The sequence below is a fragment of the Mytilus edulis genome, chromosome 2 (genome assembly GCF_963676685.1).
Source record: "Mytilus edulis chromosome 2, xbMytEdul2.2, whole genome shotgun sequence".
NCBI classification, from domain to species: domain Eukaryota; kingdom Metazoa; phylum Mollusca; class Bivalvia; order Mytilida; family Mytilidae; genus Mytilus; species Mytilus edulis.
The window spans coordinates 31,428,975-31,453,855 of record NC_092345.1 but is presented as its reverse complement, the minus strand read 5'-3'; the positions used below and the strand labels follow the sequence as shown (position 1 = coordinate 31,453,855).

Here is a 24,881-nt window from a genome sequence, read left to right as displayed (position 1 = left end):
GAAAGGTGGACATAACAGGCGCTTTGAGGCACTAGTATTAAAGCTTATGATATCTCAACATAAAATGTATTGAAACATACTTTTTTTTTATAATAATCCAGAAACTGAAAAAGAGATTGACATGGATACAAAAGATGAGTCAAGTCAGCATGGAGATGAAGATAAAGTCATGAAAGTCTGCAAAGATGACCTTGAAGATAATTTGTTGTATACGGACATTGATGGTGTTAATTTGACAACTACCAATGATCAGGAAGATAGTCTAAATACTGAAATGGAGGCAGAACCAGAAGATACATCTGTCATGGAAACAGGAAATTATACAAGGGAGATAAATCTAGACATATGTGAAATGATTCAAAGTAAAGGGTGTATAGAAAATATTGAAATGGAGAAAAACAATGAAACAGCTGAAGGAGTTATGGAAAATGAGGAAACAGAAACAAACGTGAAAATGGTTGAAAGTGAAGAGAACAAAAGAGTAGAGGACCAAAACAAAAATAAAAATACCGGTGACATTGGACTCAAAACTACTGAGGTGAAAAGTATCACTGAGGAAAACATAGCTGTTACTGTCACTGATGAGAAAAATGGTACAGAAAAAAAGATGAAAGAGAATACAAAAAAAAGAGGTAGGCATATTTTTAAAATAACTGTTTTGTTTCAATAATAATAATTTTCAACAGGCCTTAAATTTCCTTATATTCCTACTTGGAAATTACAAAGCTGTTGGGAATTATTGTCCTATAATGGGGCCCTTTCAGAATTATGTCTGATGACCCACCTGTCAACAAAGATGGCTGCCATTCCAAAAAATAGAAAATTTTCTGATTTTTTTTTTACACTGAGGCTATTTGGACCAAATGTTTGTGAAATGGTGCCTATCAGAATTATCCACAGTGACTGCCATTTGAGCAATACGAGCTATATATATAGTTATTTAGATACTTGCAAATGTAATTATACTTCCATAATAATTGTTGAGGGGGGATAGGACCTTTATCGGGACTCCGGGATCGGGTGTTTTTAAGCTCGGGATTTCGGAATTTACCCCTTCGGGATCAAGGAATTCTTTTTTTCAAATTTCGGGATCCGGGATTTATTTTTTTTTAAATTCGGGACCTCGGGATATCGTGTTTTTAAGCCCGGGATTTCGGGATCAGGACCCCTCCTACCCCTCCTCATTGTTTCTATTGATGGAAAATATTTATGATTTGTTCACCAATTTGTGTTATGGGAATCCTTAATGTAACAGTTTGATATTAATGAAAAGCTTATTTAAGTCTGATACACAAAACAGAGCAAAAGGAAATGTATAAAAATGATGATTGTGATATCATGTGATAATTAGCAAAAAGAAAAGTATAAAAATGATGAATGTGATACTCTTGCAATAAATTTTTGGTTGGAACTGATTCATATTCATTATGGTACCCCTGGTAGCAAGATAAGCGATGCAGGTGCTGGTGAGCCTCTACATTACCAAAAAAAGACTTTACTGTCACTAAGGCACAGACCATTTAATTTTCATTTTAGGGGGGGGGGGGGGCTGTTTTTTTTTTGGAAAAAAATTAATGTGGCCTCCATTTTGAAAAAAAAAAGTTATCTGGCTTATTCAGTTGCTAAAAAAAATATTCTAGCTTCATCTTCAGCAAGTATGACATGAATATATTTGATATTGAAAAAAAAAACTTGATGCTTTGGATCGAATGAAAAACATATCTTGCTTTGTTAGCATTGTTTAAAAAAAATCTGGCTTGATATAAAACTCCAGGACCCCCCCTAGAAAATCAAATGGTCCGTTCCTAAATATCAAAAGTACCACTTGAACTTGCTGTCATATGCAGTGTGTAGTTTTAAACTTTCATCAGATGATGTTGCTTTCAATATTCTGGTACTCACAGTCAATATTATGCATAGATGAAAGGTGGACATAACAGGCGCTTTGAGGCACTAGTATTAAAGCTTATGATATCTCAACATAAAATGTATTGAAACATACTTTTTTTTTATAATAATCCAGAAACTGAAAAAGAGATTGACATGGATACAAAAGATGAGTCAAGTCAGCATGGAGATGAAGATAAAGTCATGAAAGTCTGCAAAGATGACCTTGAAGATAATTTGTTGTATACGGACATTGATGGTGTTAATTTGACAACTACCAATGATCAGGAAGATAGTCTAAATACTGAAATGGAGGCAGAACCAGAAGATACATCTGTCATGGAAACAGGAAATTATACAAGGGAGATAAATCTAGACATATGTGAAATGATTCAAAGTAAAGGGTGTATAGAAAATATTGAAATGGAGAAAAACAATGAAACAGCTGAAGGAGTTATGGAAAATGAGGAAACAGAAACAAATGTGAAAATGGTTGAAAGTGAAGAGAACAAAAGAGTAGAGGACCAAAACAAAAATAAAAATACCGGTGACATTGGACTCAAAACTACTGAGGTGAAAAGTATCACTGAGGAAAACATAGCTGTTACTGTCACTGATGAGAAAAATGGTACAGAAAAAAAGATGAAAGAGAATACAAAAAAAAGAGGTAGGCATATTTTTAAAATAACTGTTTTGTTTCAATAATAATAATTTTCAACAGGCCTTAAATTTCCTTATATTCCTACTTGGAAATTACAAGGCTGTTGGGAATTATTGTCCTATAATGGGGCCCTTTCAGAATTATGTCTGATGACCCACCTGTCAACAAAGATGGCTGCCATTCCAAAAAATAGAAAATTTTCTGATTTTTTTTTTACACTGAGGCTATTTGGACCAAATGTTTGTGAAATGGTGCCTATCAGAATTATCCACAGTGACTGCCATTTGAGCAATACGAGCTATATATATAGTTATTTAGATACTTGCAAATGTAATTATACTTCCATAATAATTGTTGAGGGGGGATAGGACCTTTATCGGGACTCCGGGATCGGGTGTTTTTAAGCTCGGGATTTCGGAATTTACCCCTTCGGGATCAAGGAATTCTTTTTTTCAAATTTCGGGATCCGGGATTTATTTTTTTTTAAATTCGGGACCTCGGGATATCGTGTTTTTAAGCCCGGGATTTCGGGATCAGGACCCCTCCTACCCCTCCTCATTGTTTCTATTGATGGAAAATATTTATGATGTGTTCACCAATTTGTGTTATGGGAATCCTTAATGTAACAGTTTGATATTAATGAAAAGCTTATTTAAGTCTGATACACAAAACAGAGCAAAAGGAAATGTATAAAAATGATGATTGTGATATCATGTGATAATTAGCAAAAAGAAAAGTATAAAAATGATGAATGTGATACTCTTGCAATAAATTTTTGGTTGGAACTGATTCATATTCATTATGGTACCCCTGGTAGCAAGATAAGCGATGCAGGTGCTGGTGAGCCTCTACATTACCAAAAAAAGACTTTACTGTCACTAAGGCACAGACCATTTAATTTTCATTTTAGGGGGGGGGGGGGGGCTGTTTTTTTTTTGGAAAAAAATTAATGTGGCCTCCATTTTGAAAAAAAAAAGTTATCTGGCTTATTCAGTTGCTAAAAAAAATATTCTAGCTTCATCTTCAGCAAGTATGACATGAATATATTTGATATTGAAAAAAAAAACTTGATGCTTTGGATCGAATGAAAAACATATCTTGCTTTGTTAGCATTGTTTAAAAAAAATCTGGCTTGATATAAAACTCCAGGACCCCCCCTAGAAAATCAAATGGTCCGTTCCTAAATATCAAAAGTACCACTTGAACTTGCTGTCATATGCAGTGTGTAGTTTTAAACTTTCATCAGATGATGTTGCTTTCAATATTCTGGTACTCACAGTCAATATTATGCATAGATGAAAGGTGGACATAACAGGCGCTTTGAGGCACTAGTATTAAAGCTTATGATATCTCAACATAAAATGTATTGAAACATACTTTTTTTTTATAATAATCCAGAAACTGAAAAAGAGATTGACATGGATACAAAAGATGAGTCAAGTCAGCATGGAGATGAAGATAAAGTCATGAAAGTCTGCAAAGATGACCTTGAAGATAATTTGTTGTATACGGACATTGATGGTGTTAATTTGACAACTACCAATGATCAGGAAGATAGTCTAAATACTGAAATGGAGGCAGAACCAGAAGATACATCTGTCATGGAAACAGGAAATTATACAAGGGAGATAAATCTAGACATATGTGAAATGATTCAAAGTAAAGGGTGTATAGAAAATATTGAAATGGAGAAAAACAATGAAACAGCTGAAGGAGTTATGGAAAATGAGGAAACAGAAACAAATGTGAAAATGGTTGAAAGTGAAGAGAACAAAAGAGTAGAGGACCAAAACAAAAATAAAAATACCGGTGACATTGGACTCAAAACTACTGAGGTGAAAAGTATCACTGAGGAAAACATAGCTGTTACTGTCACTGATGAGAAAAATGGTACAGAAAAAAAGATGAAAGAGAATACAAAAAAAAGAGGTAGGCATATTTTTAAAATAACTGTTTTGTTTCAATAATAATAATTTTCAACAGGCCTTAAATTTCCTTATATTCCTACTTGGAAATTACAAGGCTGTTGGGAATTATTGTCCTATAATGGGGCCCTTTCAGAATTATGTCTGATGACCCACCTGTCAACAAAGATGGCTGCCATTCCAAAAAATAGAAAATTTTCTGATTTTTTTTTTACACTGAGGCTATTTGGACCAAATGTTTGTGAAATGGTGCCTATCAGAATTATCCACAGTGACTGCCATTTGAGCAATACGAGCTATATATATAGTTATTTAGATACTTGCAAATGTAATTATACTTCCATAATAATTGTTGAGGGGGGATAGGACCTTTATCGGGACTCCGGGATCGGGTGTTTTTAAGCTCGGGATTTCGGAATTTACCCCTTCGGGATCAAGGAATTCTTTTTTTCAAATTTCGGGATCCGGGATTTATTTTTTTTTAAATTCGGGACCTCGGGATATCGTGTTTTTAAGCCCGGGATTTCGGGATCAGGACCCCTCCTACCCCTCCTCATTGTTTCTATTGATGGAAAATATTTATGATGTGTTCACCAATTTGTGTTATGGGAATCCTTAATGTAACAGTTTGATATTAATGAAAAGCTTATTTAAGTCTGATACACAAAACAGAGCAAAAGGAAATGTATAAAAATGATGATTGTGATATCATGTGATAATTAGCAAAAAGAAAAGTATAAAAATGATGAATGTGATACTCTTGCAATAAATTTTTGGTTGGAACTGATTCATATTCATTATGGTACCCCTGGTAGCAAGATAAGCAATGCAGGTGCTGGTGAGCCTCTACATTACCAAAAAAAGACTTTACTGTCACTAAGGCACAGACCATTTAATTTTCATTTTAGGGGGGGGGGGGGGGGGGGGGCTGTTTTTTTTGGAAAAAAATTAATGTGGCCTCCATTTTGAAAAAAAAAAGTTATCTGGCTTATTCAGTTGCTAAAAAAAATATTCTAGCTTCATCTTCAGCAAGTATGACATGAATATATTTGATATTGAAAAAAAAAACTTGATGCTTTGGATCGAATGAAAAACATATCTTGCTTTGTTAGCATGGTTAAAAAAAATCTGGCTTGATATAAAACTCCAGGACCCCCCCTAGAAAATCAAATGGTCCGTTCCTAAATATCAAAAGTACCACTTGAACTTGCTGTCATATGCAGTGTGTAGTTTTAAACTTTCATCAGATGATGTTGCTTTCAATATTCTGGTACTCACAGTCAATATTATGCATAGATGAAAGGTGGACATAACAGGCGCTTTGAGGCACTAGTATTAAAGCTTATGATATCTCAACATAAAATGTATTGAAACATACTTTTTTTTTATAATAATCCAGAAACTGAAAAAGAGATTGACATGGATACAAAAGATGAGTCAAGTCAGCATGGAGATGAAGATAAAGTCATGAAAGTCTGCAAAGATGACCTTGAAGATAATTTGTTGTATACGGACATTGATGGTGTTAATTTGACAACTACCAATGATCAGGAAGATAGTCTAAATACTGAAATGGAGGCAGAACCAGAAGATACATCTGTCATGGAAACAGGAAATTATACAAGGGAGATAAATCTAGACATATGTGAAATGATTCAAAGTAAAGGGTGTATAGAAAATATTGAAATGGAGAAAAACAATGAAACAGCTGAAGGAGTGATGGAAAATGAGGAAACAGAAACAAACGTGAAAATGGTTGAAAGTGAAGAGAACAAAAGAGTAGAGGACCAAAACAAAAATAAAAATACCGGTGACATTGGACTCAAAACTACTGAGGTGAAAAGTATCACTGAGGAAAACATAGCTGTTACTGTCACTGATGAGAAAAATTATACAGAAAAAAAGATGAAAGAGAATACAAAAAAATGTTTTCTATCAACTGGTTTACATGTCCCTCAATTGGTAGGTACAATTCATTTAAAATTTCACTTGTGATTGTGAACAAGTATTGTAACTTATTTTACTCCCACTACTGAATCAGTGATATCCTGATGTGTATAGAATATGTGATTAATAAGGTTTTTATGTCTTTTTCAAAGTCAGGTAAAAAACAGTAACTTTTCATTGTGCAGTAATTCCTTATTTTTCTTGGCATACTAATTTTCATAGATTTGATGTATACTCTTGATACCAGTTTCATAATATAGGGTTATTGCATGAATATTGGGAAATATTGTCCCGAGTAGAATTTTATATTGCACGAGCTTGCGAGTCCAATATATGTTCTACGAGGGGCAATATTCCCCAATATTCATGCAATAACCCTTTTATTGTATAGCAATATAATATTTTAAAGTAAAAATTGGTTTAAACTAAGATTTTGTCGTTGATGACGTCATGAATTTTTGAAGATTTATTGCACTAGTGCAATATTAGAATTTATTGCACGCTAACTTTTGGTTACTTTCTGTGGGAAATATTATATTGCTATACAATAATGATATTTATTGAATTTTAATCAATTGACTTCATAAATTTCAACATACATCATGTACATGTATAAAAGACTTGTTAAAAATATAAGTTCTATAATTGGGCGTAGCTAGGTAAATGTTTTAGGCAAGATGTTATCTCTTATCTTTAGTGATTAACAACTTTAGTTGTTATTATTGTATTGCAGAAAGAACTTCAAAAATTGGCAGTTTTGAATCAGTGTCAGTTTTGTACAAAGTTTGATAAAGATGTAACACACGTTATAGTAAAGACAGGTAATTTCTATATCTAAACTTTTCTAAAGAAAATACATGGGCACCAAGTTATTGTAATGGACCCTAATCACATGCTAATGTCAATTCCATAAAATTTATCAGTAGAACTTTTTAATTTATTTTAAGCTGTTTTATTATATCCCACACATAATTAAGTTGCAGAGGGTATAATGTTTGTGTCCCTTCCTTCAGTCAGTCCTTCATCACTTTCTTGTCACCATTCTATCACCTTTTTTCAGATCCTTTACAAATTTGAATAAAGGTTAATGGTTTCCACTCATCAAATCAAGGGATGAGTTTGATAATCAGCAAAATCTGAAAAGGGGGCCTTTTTTTTAGGATGGGGACCTAAAAAAAAATATCACAGCATCCTAAACATAGACATTGTCAATCCTGAGAAACTACTCCTCTAGTATAGCCAACAGAGCAAATGACTGTATAGAAATCAAATGGGGGGAAATGCTTAAATCATTTTCATACATTTGAAAATAGATTTGACGGCTTAGTCTAATGTTGAAAACTGAAAAGTCAGCTTGAAAGAAAGGAAAAAAATCTGTACTTCTGGATAAAATACACAGGGGATGCATTTATAAATTACTCTGGCTTTGATCTGGAGTGCTTATATTGGTGCTAATTGGGTCTAAAGTAAACAGAAGAGAAATTAAAAAAAATCCTAAAAATAATTATTCACATTACAGAACTAGTTAGAATTTACACACTTGGTGTTTATTGCAGATCCCATTGGAAGTGGTATTTGTGACAGGACATTGAAGTTTTTCCTGGGGCTGTCTCAAAAATGTTGGATTTTAGATTACCAATGGGTAATAGCTTCAAGAGGTGCCGGTCATTTATTACCTGAGGTAAAATTGAATTCCTAATTAATTACTTATTTCACAACTTGTAATATAAAATATAAAACTTTGTGCTACCGTCTTAGGATCAGCATAAATCTGAAAAATGTTTTTCATTTTCATACAAATGATAGTACTTTCACAACATAACACTGTTTTCCCCAGAATTGTCACCTTTAAAGTTATACCAGGAATAGAATCAAACAAAACACCAATGTGATTCAGGTCATTGTATATTTCAGGATCCATTTGAAATCAAAGGAGATACTGGGACAGAACAATTACATAGTGGTCCAAAGAGAGCCAGACTTAATACCTCTGGTCCTTTGTTTGATAACATGCATTTTTTAGTTATTGGAAAAAGTAAAGACTTACAGAAAGGTAGTATTGTCCTTTGACTAGTGTGTTCTTAGCTCACCTTGCCAAAGACTAGTGTGAGCCCTTGCCATCATTTTATATCCATCCATCAGTCCGTAAACTTTTCATATTTTAATCATCTTCTTCCAAACCACTTGGCCAATAGGACCCAAACTGGGCAGGAATGTTGATTGGATGGTACTTAGTTTTGGTGCTGATAAGAAATTCAACATTGCTACCAGGGCCAATAATGCATTCTGATTGGCTGAAATTTCAAAAATCTTCTTCTGAGAAGCCGCTTGACAGATTGAATAATGATATTTTGGGAATGTTCCTTAGATCAGGCATCTGATTTTGTCCATATACTCTGGACTTGTCCGGTAAAAATATGAAATGTCCTTTCTGCGGACATAATCTGCAAATCTTATCAAAATAATCCAGTTAGTTATTGCTCCATAATTAAATTACTAAATAATTTACACAACCAGATTATAGTCCCTAATTGACAGTTTAAATGGCCAATTAACTATTTGACAAGTGATTAAAGGGTCATACCTGTGGACAGATAAATCCTGATCAGCTTGATAAGGTAAATAATGGTAGAAATGAAACAAATAGAAAGTAATTTGTGCTTTTAACTGTCAATGGTTTCCTCCAGAATTCATTTATTAATCTTTTGTATAATTCTCTTAAATTACAGGAATTTGTGAAGTGTGCTTACTAAATGAGATATAAACAGGTGTTTCTGTTTATAACCAAAAAATGTAAATCATCATTGTGCATGTGTCGAATTTTTCCAGAAATACTTTTATTAAAATCAGGACATTTCCTAGAAAAAAAAGATTCCACAACTGTTTATCATAACAATTTTGATTTGTTAATTTACAGTCTAATCTGTTATTAGAAACTTAGAAACCCCTGTATTTTCTCAGTTTGTTTTTCAAGGGGGAGAAGGTTTAATTATGATGTTTCCATTTCAAAGCGACAAATAAGTAAGAACCACATTAAATATATGATTGTTAAGACATATGTATATAAACATGATAAAATGAGATAGATTTGCATATATTTGCTGCAATTTACTTAATATATTGTAATTATATTGGTTATACTGGAACAATGTATAAGTGAAAAAATATAATTTATATGTGTTTTAGATGATTTGAAAAGTTTATTGGTATCCTGTGGAGGCCATGTGAAGTATGAATCAAAAGATATAATAGACAAACAGGGTTCTTTACTTATCACATGTTCAGATGAAGAACCATCTCCAGATAAACTCAAACTTTTCAAAGGTAAGTATGAATTTAAAAAAAAAGAAGAGGAATAGGTCATTTTGAATAATCTGTCCATCTGTTGATAATTATTCAATCCTTCCATGCATCCATCTAAAAAAGTGGCAGAAGCATACATTCTTGTCCATCATTGCACAACTAAGGTTTTCTGGACTTTTTTGCCACCACATGGAATCCCTTGTCATCTGTCTGCCGTAAAAATGTTCTATCTTCTCCTCTGAAACCACTGGATCAATATAAACCAAAATTGGCCTGAATCATCCTTAGGGTGTCTACTTTCAAAAATTGTGTCCAATGATACTGGCAACCATCCAACATGGCGGTCATGTCTATAAATAGAACATATGGGTAAAATCATCTAAAAAATCAAAGGGCCAATTTCTACCAAACTTTAGAAAAAGATTCATATGAGAGACTGAGTTTCTTTCAGAATGATGGTTGATGACCCGCAATGGCTATCAAACATGCCACTGTTAATAAAAATAGAAAATCCTGTAAACAACCAATTGCTACCAAACTTTATTGAAATGATATATAGATGATCCTTTTATTTATGGTTGATGTAGCAATCAAACATGTCAGCCACCATTGCTACAAATAGAAAATTATGCCAAAAACTCAATAAAAAATCATGTAAACAAATAATTGTTATGGAACTTCATGGAAATAATAAATACATGATCCACTTTAAGAATTATGTTTGATGAACCCAAACACCATCAAATATGGCAGTCACTATTACTAAAAATAGAAAATCATAGAAAAAAATCATTAAAAATCTTGTAAGCAAACAGCTTCTACCTAACTTATGGAAGTGCTACATATATATATGATTCTCTTTCAGAATTATGACCACCCCAAAGGTCATCAAACATGGCCACCACTGTTACTAAAAATAGAAAATTTAAAAAAAATTGGCAATTCATGGCTTCAGGTGAGCAATTACAGGCTCCTGGGAGCCTATGGTTTCTCTATGGTTTTGGTTAAAGCTGATCTGACTGACCAATTTTTGACAGAATTACAGCACTGGGACAAACAAACTTTTGTGAAAACTACAATTTCTGGAGCTTGTTTGCTCACCTGGACTCGATGTCCGTTTGAGCTAATGTCAAAACTTGGCTCCCCTTATCTGTCAGTGTCAATGGTTGTCATCTTTCTTCCTTCCTTGTCTGTTAACTTGTTATACTAATTCAAAAATAGTGATACCGTCCTTTGCGTTTAGTCATTTGAGCTTTCATTTGTCAGTTTGTCTGTCGATCTTTCAAAGGAGAAGGTATCTTTCCTACATTGGTCATCTTTTTGGCCCCTTGAATTATATCAAAAGATATTTTAAATCTATCAAAAAACATCCTTCAGATGTTCATAAGACATTAGTCTGTCAGGCATCAGTATTTATATTTTTGAATTTTGTCTCACATATTAGTATTAGAGTTCCTCAATCCTCAATCTTAAGGCCTGTTGGCACGAATTGTCCCAATGTACGGTTTTCCTCTCTGGTGCGTTTTCTTCGATGTATTTTCTTCTCTGTGCTTAAAGGAGTAAGTTCGGTAAGTGCCATATTTGGCCCCAATTATAAAGTTCATGGTTACAAGACACTAATTGTTTTAAGTTGCCTTAGAGACATGTGAGGAAGTTAAACAGAGCTGTTTTTGTCAAAGTTTAGTTCTAACACGTTGATTTTTACATCCCAAAAAGGTCAAGATAAGAGATTTTGGTGAAATTTGACAAAATCAGCTGGATTTCAACCAAATAAAGGACCAGGAAACATAGAGCGCAGGCGTCGACAAGCTTAATATTCAAATAAGACATGTTAAATGTCTTCACAAACATTATTTTAAAAGATCTTTGTTGTCGACGTATGCGCTCTATGTTTCCTGTCAAATAATCTTTGGAAATTTACCCATTTTCATTGATTTTTTCGTGAAAAATCAATATAAGTACAACTTGTGACGTCATAATGAAACCCAGAATTGTAAAATTTTCCACAAAATGGCTTATATCCTATCTAGTCAATGTATTAGCTATAATCTATTGTGATATTAGTCAATAAATCGGAATTTGAAACTAACGCTAAAAAAGGGGGCCATTTTAGGACCTTATCGAACATACTCCAATGGTATGCTCTGGTTAAGATTGGGATTGAGGAACAGCAGTATTAAATCTGCCCGTTCTTCGTAAAACTTCTTGCATTTAGTGCAAAACGTCAAAAAACTGTCATAATAGCCTCATTTTTAGCTAGTGTCATAAATATTAAGATATGAGTCAAGGTTTACCCAAAAAGATATTTTGCTACAAGATGTATTTTACAAAAATGTTTATGTGTGTAAAATATCTTTTTGGGTAAGGCCTGAGATCATTTTTATTTTCTCTAAAAACTATGTATGAAATTAATGGCAATTTTAGGTCAAATATGTCAATTTCAACATGTTTATGACGTCATAGTGACATTACAAGTGACCTTTCTGCACTGAAATTGCCAGATTAGATAAATAAGATCTCACAAAACATGTTTAACCCACAGCATGTTTGCACCTCTCCCAAGTCAGGAACCTCTGGCCTTTGTTAGTCTTGTATGTTTTTTTAATTTTAGTTCGTTTTCATGTTTTGGAGTTTAGTGTGACGTCCATTTTCACTGAACTAGTACACAATTTTATTTAGGGGCCAGCTGAGGACCACCGGGTGGGGAAATTTCTCACTGCGTTGAAGACCCTTTGGTGGCTTTCGACTGTTGTCTGCTCTTTGAATGGGTTGTTGTTTCTTTGACATATTCCCCATTTCCATTCTCATTTTTATTTTATTGAATTAGTTTACTTCTTTTGCTTTTTCAGGGGCCGAATAATTGCTCTTATTATGCATCCTCCTTATGAGTTTGAATTTGGGTTCCAGGCTATTTTCCATTCAGAGTTAAAGCCCTAATGGCAATATGAAATTTTGCAAGTCAAAAAATGGTGGTTTCCATGTAATAACTATTGAACTACTCAGAATAACTTATGTAAATTTGGTTTGAAGATTTTTGTGGAGAAAACTTGGGTGAGATGAAGGTTTTACATCTAGATGCCAAATTCAATGTGAAATAGGGGCAACATTGTATTCATATCTACCGGAACACACTTGTTACTGGTTTCTAATGAATTATTCAAATTGATGCTGTCTACTTTATTTGGATTCACATGAAATGTTTCTTTACCAGTGTAAAGGATTTATAATCTGTTTTTGTTTGCATTGAATATAATTTGTGTATTTTGTAGTTTAATTGTTTATTTCAGAGTATTACGATCATCATGGTATGATATCAGTATCTAGAGAATGGGCATTGGATTGTTTGACTGTCTATAAGCTGCTGCCAGTGTCGGATTATGTACTTACTCCTAGTAAGATTAGAATTGTTATATTATTAGATTCCTGTGTGTTAGTTGGTGTGTAAAATGGAAGGGCTAATTTTATATACAGATTCATTATACTACTGCACCGAAGATGCTGTTTTACCCCTGTCTGTCCATCCATGTGTCCTTCCATCCCTTTGACCACCCCATTTCTCCCATTCTTCGCATTTTTCCCAGGAACTACAAACCAGTGCTTCCAGGCCTATGCCTTATGTGAACATGCTAAACAGTGTGATGGGTCTATCTATACATTCATTGCTAATCAACTTTCTTTTAACTGAATACTGTTATATTTTTTTCACATAATAGCTATTTATATATGAACTTTGAGTTATTGTCTCTTAGGTATGCTGTTTCTGATGGCGGCAGTGATGTTAACAATATACTAGTTTGTGATTAGTTCAGTTTATGAGGAACCACTTGTGGTAGGTCAATGATATTTGGTATGCAGTTGTATTAGCATTGCATATCTCATTTCCATGGAGATTACATGTCTGTCAGACAGGTTTCACCTGACCTTGACCTTATTTCATGGATCAGTGATCAAAGTTAAATTTACGTGATAAGGTTTGTTTCTCAGATACTGTAAGCAGTATGTCAAATATATTTGGTGTTTGGAATGATTTTAAGGTGTACATGTCAGTCCTGCAGATTTCATCTGACCTTGACCTCATTTTCACGGTTCATTGGTCAATGTTAAGTTTTTGTGTTTTGGTCTGTTTTTCTAATACTATAAGCAATAGGTCAACTATATTTGGTGTACGGGATGATTGTAAGGTGAACCTGTCTGTCTGACAGGTGTCATTTGTCCATGACCTCATTTTCATGGTTCATTGGTCAATGTTATGTTTTTTGTGTTTTGGTCTGTTTTTCTAGTACTATAAGCAATAGGTCAACTAATTTTGGTATATGGAATGATTGTAAGGTGTACATGTCTGTCTGTCTGTCAGGTGTCTTTGTCCTTGACCTCATGTTCATGGTTCATAGGTCAATGTTTTTTGTGTTTTGGTATTTTTTTCTCAGATACTATAAGCATTAGGTCAACTATATTTGGTGTATGGAACAATTGTAAGGTGTACATGTCCGTCTGACTATGATTATCTGACCAGGACCTCATTTTCATGGATCATTGATAATTTTAAGTTTATGTGAGACATTTCAGTGTGTGCACTCTTGTTACATTTATATCTTATTACCATCGCCTGGCATCCAGTTAGGCTACCACCAGGGAATGTTGTTTTTACTTAGAACCTTATGGGACACTATACTATAATATCTTCTCCTTGGAAGCAAATTGGTCATACATGTGTAAACAAATAAGACCTGAATTATAAGGGTAAAACACCAATTTTGGTCCCATGAGGAACAAATGTTTGCAAATTTGTTCTTTGATGGTCCCTTCTGTATTGCTACCCCGACTATAAATAGAAATTTTCCAAATAAATTATTTAAAGAAAAAATCTGATTAAAAATTATATATTAATAGCATATTTGAACTAATTTATTACAAAAATAATGTTGCTTAGACGGTTGAATTTAAAAATGATGACCATCCTCTGGAATCCAATATTGCTGCTACCACAAAACAGTTTATACAAAGCATTTTATGGGATTGTAGTTTAAACCAAATTTGGCATGACTCATCACAAGGGTGTGTAGTTTTAAACTTTCATCAGATGATGGTGCTTTCAATATTCTGGTACTCACAGTCAATATTATGTTGCTAAAAAAAAATATTCTAGCTTCATCTTCAGCAAGTATGACATGAATATATTTGATATTGAAAAAAAAAAACTTGATGCTTTGGATCGAATGAAAAACATATCTTGCTTTGTTAGCATGGTTAAAAAAAATCTGGCTTGATATAAAACTCCAGGACCCCCCCTAGAAAATCAAATGGTCCGTTCCTAAATATCAAAAGTACCACTTGAACTTGCTGTCATATGCAGTGTGTAGTTTTAAACTTTCATCAGATGATGTTGCTTTCAATATTCTGGTACTCACAGTCAATATTATGCATAGATGAAAGGTGGACATAACAGGCGCTTTGAGGCACTAGTATTAAAGCTTATGATATCTCAACATAAAATGTATTGAAACATACTTTTTTTTTATAATAATCCAGAAACTGAAAAAGAGATTGACATGGATACAAAAGATGAGTCAAGTCAGCATGGAGATGAAGATAAAGTCATGAAAGTCTGCAAAGATGACCTTGAAGATAATTTGTTGTATACGGACATTGATGGTGTTAATTTGACAACTACCAATGATCAGGAAGATAGTCTAAATACTGAAATGGAGGCAGAACCAGAAGATACATCTGTCATGGAAACAGGAAATTATACAAGGGAGATAAATCTAGACATATGTGAAATGATTCAAAGTAAAGGGTGTATAGAAAATATTGAAATGGAGAAAAACAATGAAACAGCTGAAGGAGTTATGGAAAATGAGGAAACAGAAATTGGACTCAAAACTACTGAGGTGAAAAGCATCACTGAGGAAAACATAGCTGTTACTGTCACTGATGAGAAAAATGATACAGAAAAAAAGATGAAAGAGAATACAAAAAAAAGAGGTAAGCATATTTTTAAAATAACTGTTTTGTTTCAATAATAATAATTTTCAACAGGCCTTAAGTAAATTTCCTTATATTCCTACTAGGAAATTACAAGCCTCTTGGGAATTATTGTGATATTATTACGTGAGTATTTCTGTATTGGCCTTGTTATTTATCTGAGGCTTGCTGTATTGGCCTGAGGGGAAGTGTAATGATATCTTTATTAATTAACTACAGTGTTAACATATTTTTTATTTCTTTTCACAAGAGATTAACATTTTTTACCTTGACACTATCCAAATCTGAGTTCCCATCTATAAGCTGCAGTATCAAATGATCTGGTGTTGTTTCCAGGTGCCTTCTACATTTTCTGATGATTTTTTACCCTTTCCAGTCACTACATAGAGAACCAGTGAAAGGAAGGAAACCAAACATGGCATGAAATTTCCTTATGAGGTGCTGACCAAGTATTGTTACTTTGCAGCTGATCCATTATCCAAGATGGCTGCCAGCGGTGGACTTAGTTTAACATAGGACCCTATGGGAAATACATACAAATGTCTTCTTTTAGAGAACCAATGATTATGAATGGAATGAATCCAAACATGGTATGAATGTTCCTTATGAGGTGCTGACCAAGTGTTGTTACTTTGCAGCCGATCCCTCATCTAAGATGGCTGCCAGTGAGTGACTTAGTTTAACATAGGACCTTATGGGAAATACATAATCATGTCTTCTTTTAGAGAACCACTGAATGGAATGGAACCAAACATGGCATGAATGTTTCTCTTGAGGTGCTGTCCAAGTGTTGCTACTTTGCAGCCGATCCATCATCCAAGATGGCCGCCAGGGGTGGGGACTTAGTTTAACATACATGACATAGGACCCTATAGGAAATTAATACAAATGTCTTCTTTTAGAGTATCACTGAATGGATGAAACCAAACATGGCATGAATGTTCCTTATGAGGTGCTGACCAAGTGTTGCTACTTTCATGACTTTGTTGCCAATTAACTGTTCAAGATGGCTACCAGGATATTTTAATAAATAACCGGACAAATATTAAACCAAATTTGACCTCAATTATTATTTGGGTATCTGTTATGATTTTTATCTATCTTTACATGATTTCTAAAACCAAAGTAGAGTTAGGTGAGCGACACAAGCTCTTGAGAGCTTCTAGTTACATTAAGCAAGTAACAATCAGTCAATCAATTTAATAGTCTTTACATCTTACTTACAGCTAATTTCCATATGCTTGAGTAAAACATTGGTTGGATTGCTTGCTTTCTTTGTATAAGCTTTGTAATTACAATTAACATCTCCAAACAATAAATAAATAAAAAAGAAGATGTGGTATGATTGCCAATGAGACAACTATCCACAAAAGACCAAAACGACACAAACATCAACAACTATAGGTCACTGTACGGCCTTCAACAATGAGCAAAGCCCACACCACATAGTCAGCTATAAAAGGCCCCGATAAGACAATGTAAAACAATCAAACGAGAAAACTAACGGCCATATTTATGCAAAAAAAAAAAAAAATGAACAAAAAACATGTAACACATAAACAAACGACAACCACTGAATTACAATATATATATATGACATAGTTAAACCTGTATAAATGTATAAATCCTATTTAAATTCAATTGGACATTTTCCCAATATAATTGTACAATATATACATGATATACAAACAAAGCAAGCAAAGGAAACAAAGTCTTCATCTGCATGCATTAGGAAATTAGCTGTAATGTGTGATATTTTTTTAACAAATCCATTAATAACAAAGTGATGAAATAAAAATATTTGTTTTAGCTGTTCAAGATTCAGCAAGGGAGTTCAACATCACTCCAGAGGTATGTGACCGAACATGTATGTCAACATACAAAGATGGTGGATCACCAGTTGTTGAATTTGTAATTGAATGTTCTAAAAATGGTGAGGACTGGATCCCAGTTGAAAAAGTTGATAAATATAGCAATGCATTTAAAGTCAAAGAGTTAGAAGATGGGAAACAGTACAGTTTCAGAGTTTCTGCTCTGAACAATGCTGGACAAAATAAAACACTAACATCAGAATTTGTTGAAATAGAGAAAGCACCATCAACTCAAATTTTTAGGGCTGAAGAAAAAGTTATGCAGAACCAAAAAACAGTTGAACCAAACTTGAACATGTGTATAGCTGAACCACAGGCTACTCCGGAGACAGATCTTAAAATGGGTAATATATTAACAGCAAATTATGTATAGTATATGGATGTATTTGAGACACAGTTTTTAGGGAAAATAAGATTGTCAATTAAGTTTATGCCTAATACCATTGGCAGAAGTTTCTAATTTGGAACTTACAAAGGTGTTACTGTAACCTTTTTGTGCTTAATAACTTCTTCTTCAATAAGTAAGTTCCTTGGAGCACCCATGTCACACACTACATTGCAACTCAAGTATGTCTTTCAAACTTTACCAAATTGTTATAAATATGGTCTCAGTGAGTGTTCTCCCCAGGCCCTTAAGGAACCACAGGCCTGCAATGTATAATTTCTGAGCGTGATGCTATCGGTCTTACCACGATGTATAATTTTTCTCTTTTTTGAAATAAAAATAGATCTAAAGTGTTGTGCTGTATTTATTTGATTTAATGTCTTTTTCCAATGTCTTGATTCTTTCTTGAAGAGAAAAAATGAATGGACATGTATAATTTTTTTAACCATAATATTTTTCAGCAAACTTGTGCCTAGTCTTTGTTGACTTGCTGTGGTAATATGCTGTGCTCTCTTACTGGTAGCACTTTATTTATGTGATATATGAAATGCACAGTATAATGCTTATAATGCTATAATTTTTTTTCAGATTCCCAGATACAATTAGTTAATAGTGCCAATGAGCGTAATGGAAAGCATGATTACACTAAAACCCATTCTTGCATATTTTGTGGCAAATTGGACTTAAAGATAAGCAGGCATTTGGAAAAAAAACATAGTGATGAAAAAGTTATAGCTCAGCTGCCCAAAGCTTCAAAAAATAGACAATCGAAGGATCAAAATAAAAGAAAATGCACACTTGATACATTACGCAACGAGGGGGATTTCATATTTAATATCGAAGTTTTGCAAAATGTGAGACAACAAAGGCCAGCACAGCAACTAATAGTTGCCAGGAGGCCTAGTGAAGGACAACACCAGATCAATGATTATCTCCCATGTAAATATTGTCTTCGATTTTACATAAAAACAGAATTATGGAGACATGGCAGCTCTTGTACTAGCAGACGTGGAAACGAAAACTTAGAAGATCAGGTCCAAGAAAAGTCATTTATAAAAGCGGGAAAGAGGCTTCTACAAGGTGCAGGAATATCTATTGATCATCACGATCCATTAGAAAAAAGGCAAGATTACTTTACTTATATATTGGAAAGTTTATCAAATGATGTAATAGGACAAAAAGTCAAGAACGATCAGAGTATTTTAGTCTTGGGCAAGAGTTTATTTGACAAACTAGGGAGGGAAAGATCGGCAGGAATACGTTATAGTTTAAGGCTTTTAGCCAGAATTAAAACTGAAGTTCTATTACTAAAACCAGTTGGTGATACAGCTGGAGCTGATCTGGTCAACTTCCTCAGGCCAGAAAATTTCAACTTATTTGTAGCTGCAGTAAAAACCATCGTTAAAGTTAGTGAAGAAAAAACACTAAATGGAGTGGACATGTTTATGAAGCCTGAATTGGCCAAAAAGGCTGGACAAATTATCAGAAAACTTAGTGAACACCACTTAGGTGCAATGGTGACTCAAAGAAATAGAGAGGGAAGGGAAGACATTGCAGACTTCTTATTTTTAATTGAAACTCAGTGGACTGACAAAATTGGGAGTCAGGCCCACCAGTCTTCAAAAGAACGAACATTTAACAAGAAAGAAGTACTTCCATTAACTCAAGATATCATGAAGTTGGCAACACATCAAAATGCTAAAATACCTGAAAAAATGAAGGAACTGTCAGAAGAAAAAACAATAGTTAATTGGAAGGAGCTTGCTTATCTAGTTTTGAGTAAAATTCAAGCATTTAATTTCAGAAGAGGAAATGAAACGAGTAAAATGCAGCTGATAAAATACAGCAATAGGGCAGACTGGAGGGGGGGGAATGAAGAACTATATAAAAGCCTGAGTGCGGTTGAAAGGGAGTTGGCCAAAAAGTAAGATTAAATTTAATTATAAAGACTTTTGATTTTTAAAATTCTCTGTTTTCAACACCTATTTCCTGCAGTTAGTGGACAGAAAGTCACAAAATTAATCAGACAAAAAGTCACAAATAATTTATTTATAATTGTTTGAACATATTATAAGAGAAAGTTCTTGAAATGATTTCTTTTTTATTTTACATAAATTCATTTTCCAGTGTAGGAAATTGTTCATAAGCCTTGATAAATGAAGATTTTTCAAACTTTAATCAGACAAAGGATATATTTCTTGGCACCATGAAGCCAATTAAGTACCAAGCCCTGAGTTTCATGCTATACTATGTGTTGCTTTTTAACATTCATAGCTTGTTAACTTATTGTTTATAAAAAAGAAGATATGGTATGCATGGTATGATTGCCAATGAAACAACTCTTAACAAAAGACAAATTGAAACAAAAATTAACCACTATAGGTCACAGTAAAGTATAAAATAGAAATATTGTATCTTGTATCCACTAAATTATGTAGGAATATCATAATTAGGGCCCCGCCAAATGGCGCCCGCCATATAGTTATCAGTCTGTCTGTCTGTCGCACCTTCCATCCATCCTTCCGTAACAAATCGTGTCTACTCTATATCTAGAGAACTTTCAAAGTTTATACTTGACATGTATATTAACCAACACCGGATGGTGTGTCATAATGTATGTTCAGCTTCCTAGGTCAAAGTTCAAGGTCAAAAACTTTGGTTTTAGTTGACAACCCCATGTTCTATGGTAAAGATTGTGTCCGCTATATATCTTGAGAACCGTTATGATTTCAAAGTTTATATTTGATATGTATTTAAACCAACACCAGAGGATGTGTCATAAATTATGTACAACTTCCTAGGTCAAAGGTCAAGGTCAAAAACTTTGGTTTCATTTGACAACCCCATGTCCAATGATGAAGATGCAAATGTTTTACCACACATTATTCACAGCTGGGCCCACAGAGATGGCTCCCATTTCAATGATATCTAGTTTACACTACGTTAATGTGTCACATGGTAGACATGACCAATAAAGCAGGAAAACTGCTTAAAGAGGCTTCATGTTAGTTAAATTGAAGTTTGCACTAAAGGAGTAGGTCCGGTAAGGGCCGATTTTGGCCTCAAATTTCAGGTTCATCTAACGAAAGTTTTTGGACACTTTTTAAACACTTAAGTGTCTATTTCAATTGATTGGATTAGTTTATGTGAAAGATTTTAACTGATTTAGTCATTAAAAACGCTCTGATTCAAGCTTAAATGTGAAAAATCGATCAAATATGCCAAAAAACGTCACTTTTCAGATGGTTTTTGTCAAAAATGAAAGTGGCCGCATACGTGTTCATCCTCAACCTTTATATATGTTTTGTATTATCATCAAATACAACTTACATTTCAGTATTATGAATGAACACGAATGCGGCCACTTTCATTTTAGACGGAAACTGTCTAAAAATTAACCAAAATGCTAAAATTTTGAAGATTTCAGTAATTTAGCATGACTTAATGATGCTAGAACGCGATATTTTTGCATTGTATGTGGCAAAAACAGCTCATATTTATGTAGCAGAAGCATTTTACTTTCCAAAATATAGCTTGAAGATTACATTTTCACAATTTTCTAAAACTGCTATATTTTGGGGCCAAAAAGGGGTCTTACTGAACCTACTCCTTTTATGGTTGCCATATTGATTCAGCAGATGACCATTTTATTGCAATAATCTCTCTCTATCCTCATTGCTATAATCTCTCTGTGTCCTTATAATTGAAATCCATCTCTGTCCTTATTACCTTAATCTCTCTGTCCTTATTGTCGTAATCTCTCTCTGTCCTTATTACCGTAATCTCTCTCTGTCCTTATTGTCGTAATCTCTCTCTGTCCTTATTACCGTAATCTTTCTCTGTCCTTATCTCTGTCCTTATCACCGTAACCTCTCTCTGCCCTTATTGTCGTAATCTCTCTCTGTCCTTATTACTGTAATCTTTCTTTGTCCTCATTGCCATAATCTCTCTCTGTCCTTATTGTCATAATCTCTCTCTGTCCTTATTGTCTTAATCTCTCTCTGTCCTTATTACAGTAATCTCTCTCTGTCCTTATTGTCGTAATCTCTCTCTGTCCTTATTGTCGTAATCTCTCTCTGTCCTTATTGTCGTAATCTCTCTCTGTCCTTATTAGCGTAATCTCTCTCTGTCCTTATTACTGTAATCTGTCTCTGTCCTTATTAGCTTAATCTCTCTCTGTCCTTATTACGAAATCTCTCTCTGTCCTTATTGTCGTAATCTCTCTCAGTCCTTATTACCGTTATCTCTCTCTGTCCTTATTACCGTAATCTTTCTTTGTCCTCATTACCCTAATCTCTCTCTGTCCTTATAACCATAATCTCTGTCTGTCCTTATTACCATAATCTCTCTCTGTCCTCATTGCCATAATTTCTTTCTTCCATTAGTCTACTTACCTAATTTTTGACTTTGCACTGAAATTTATGCACAAGTAATATGGTGCAACTGGTGAAGCAAAAAAACAGCTAACCCTTCTGGAGCACAGCTGAGTTCACCTTAGTTTTTTTTGGTGAGTGTTCATGTTTACTGTGTTATTTTGGTCTCGTTTGACAGAGACAAAAAGCAAGACATAGGTATGCTGTTTCTTGCGTTGGTGGCGGCGGTATCAACAATGTATTAGTTTGTGATTAGGTCTAGTTTGTGGGAACCACAAGTGGTGGGTAAATCATATTTGGTATGTAGTTGCATAAGAATTGGCACTTCTCATTTCCATGGATATTATTTGGTCCTGCTCCCATGGTCATGGTCTATTGACACTGAAAATTTTGCTTAGTTAACATGTATTAATTTTTGATTAGGTCAGTTTCAGGGGAACCATTAGTGGTAGGCCAAAGTTAATTGGTATTCAGTTTTATAAGCTTTAACACATCTCACTCAGTCATGGTCTGTTGATTTTGAAACTTTTGCTTAGTTTACATGTATTAGTTTGTGATTAGATCAGTTTAAGATGAACTGATAATGTTAGGTCACTGATATTTGGTATGCAAATTTATTGACATTTGCATGTATTGTTTCCATGGAGATTGTACAGCTCCACCTCCTCTCCATGGTTCATTGACTTTGAAACTTTTACATATAAAAAAGAAGATGTGGTATGATTGCCAATGACATGAATGAGACAACTATCCACAAAAGACCAAAATGACACAGACATTAACAACTATAGGTCACCATACAGCCTCCAACAATGAGCAAAGCCCATACCACATAGTCAGCTATAAAAGGCCCCGATAAGACAATGTAAAACAATTCAAACGAGAAAACTAACGGCCTTATTTATGAAAAAAACCAAAACAGTTTAAGTAAATGTTTATGTTTAGGTTTGTTTAAAAAAATAAGACTTAAAATAAGTCAATGATATTAGGTATCTATGTATTAGTATTGACACATCTCATTTACATGGAGATTGATTAGCCATGTACCTCAGTCATAGTTCATTGACCATGTTGACTTTGAGTACTTGCCTGACTTTTGTAACATGTTTAAGTATTGCTATTTTAATTCCAACATTTTCATAATCAAAATTACAAAAAAACGAGACATAAGTGATTTGTCTGTGATACTTTTTATACCCCCGTGTTAAAAAAGTGGAGGTATACTGTTTACTTCAGTCCATCGGTCTGTATGCCATCCGTCCAATGAATATTTTTTGTCGCATCTTTCTCAGGAACCACATCATAAGGATTTCTGAAATTTGGTTTCAGGATTTATATGAGTCAGCTATACCATGTGGTGTAAACTTCCTGTTTACCATGCTTACCAACACTTACATCATTTTACACATGACATCTCTCTCTGTCCTTATTACTGTAATCTCTCTGTCCTTATTGTCGTAATCTCTCTCTGTCCTTATTAGTGTAATCTCTCTCTGTCCTTATTACCGTAATCTCTCTCTGTCCTTATTGTCGTAATCTCTCTCTGTCCTTATTGTCGTAATCTCTCTCTGTCCTTATTGTCGTAATCTCTCTCTTTCCTTATTACGAAATCTCTCTCTGTCCTTATTACCGTAATCTTTCTTTGTCCTCATTACCCTCATCTCTTTCTGTCCTTATTACCGTAATCTCTCTCTGTCCTTATTAGCTTAATCTCTCTCTGTCCTTATTACGAAATCTCTCTCTGTCCTTATTGTCGTAATCTCTCTCAGTCCTTATTACCGTAATCTCTCTCTGTCCTTATTACCGTAATCTTTCTTTGTCCTCATTACCCTAATCTCTCTCTGTCCTTATAACCATAATCTCTGTCTGTCCTTATTACCATAATCTCTCTCTGTCCTCATTGCCATAATTTCTTTCTTCCATTAGTCTACTTACCTAATTTTTGACTTTGCACTGAAATTTATGCACAAGTAATATGGAGCAACTGGTGAAGCAAAAAAACAGCTAACCCTTCTGGAGCAGCTGAGTTCACCTTAGTTTTTTTTGGTGAGTGTTCATGTTTACTGTGTTATTTTGGTCTCGTTTGACAGAGACAAAAAGCAAGACATAGGTATGCTGTTTCTTGTGTTGGTGGCGGCGGTATCAACAATGTATTAGTTTGTGATTAGGTCTAGTTTGTGGGAACCACAAGTGGTGGGTAAATCATATTTGGTATGTAGTTGCATAAGAATTGGCACTTCTCATTTCCATGGATATTATTTGGTCCTGCTCCCATGGTCATGGTCTATTGACACTGAAAATTTTGCTTAGTTAACATGTATTAATTTTTGATTAGGTCAGTTTCAGGGGAACCATTAGTGGTAGGCCAAAGTTAATTGGTATTCAGTTTTATAAGCTTTAACACATCTCACTCAGTCATGGTCTGTTGATTTTGAAACTTTTGCTTAGTTTACATGTATTAGTTTGTGATTAGATCAGTTTAAGATGAACTGATAATGTTAGGTCACTGATATTTGGTATGCAAATTTATTGACATTTGCATGT

General features: G+C 34.0%; 1 protein-coding gene across 1 annotated transcript in view; it reads left to right on the top strand.

The window, feature by feature from the left end:
• Nucleotides 1-24,881, top strand: part of LOC139510808 (repetitive organellar protein-like) — an 88,791-nt gene that overhangs the window by 41,593 nt on the left and 22,317 nt on the right. Inside the window, exons 10-21 of the mRNA XM_071297339.1 lie at nucleotides 102-632; nucleotides 2,024-2,554; nucleotides 3,947-4,477; nucleotides 5,873-6,435; nucleotides 7,154-7,241; nucleotides 7,977-8,101; nucleotides 8,335-8,473; nucleotides 9,607-9,744; nucleotides 13,011-13,115; nucleotides 15,253-15,708; nucleotides 17,519-17,923; nucleotides 18,553-19,888. Coding sequence (XP_071153440.1) covers nucleotides 102-632; nucleotides 2,024-2,554; nucleotides 3,947-4,477; nucleotides 5,873-6,435; nucleotides 7,154-7,241; nucleotides 7,977-8,101; nucleotides 8,335-8,473; nucleotides 9,607-9,744; nucleotides 13,011-13,115; nucleotides 15,253-15,708; nucleotides 17,519-17,923; nucleotides 18,553-19,888 — 4,948 coding nt within the window. The remainder of the gene's footprint in view (nucleotides 1-101; nucleotides 633-2,023; nucleotides 2,555-3,946; nucleotides 4,478-5,872; nucleotides 6,436-7,153; nucleotides 7,242-7,976; nucleotides 8,102-8,334; nucleotides 8,474-9,606; nucleotides 9,745-13,010; nucleotides 13,116-15,252; nucleotides 15,709-17,518; nucleotides 17,924-18,552; nucleotides 19,889-24,881) is intronic.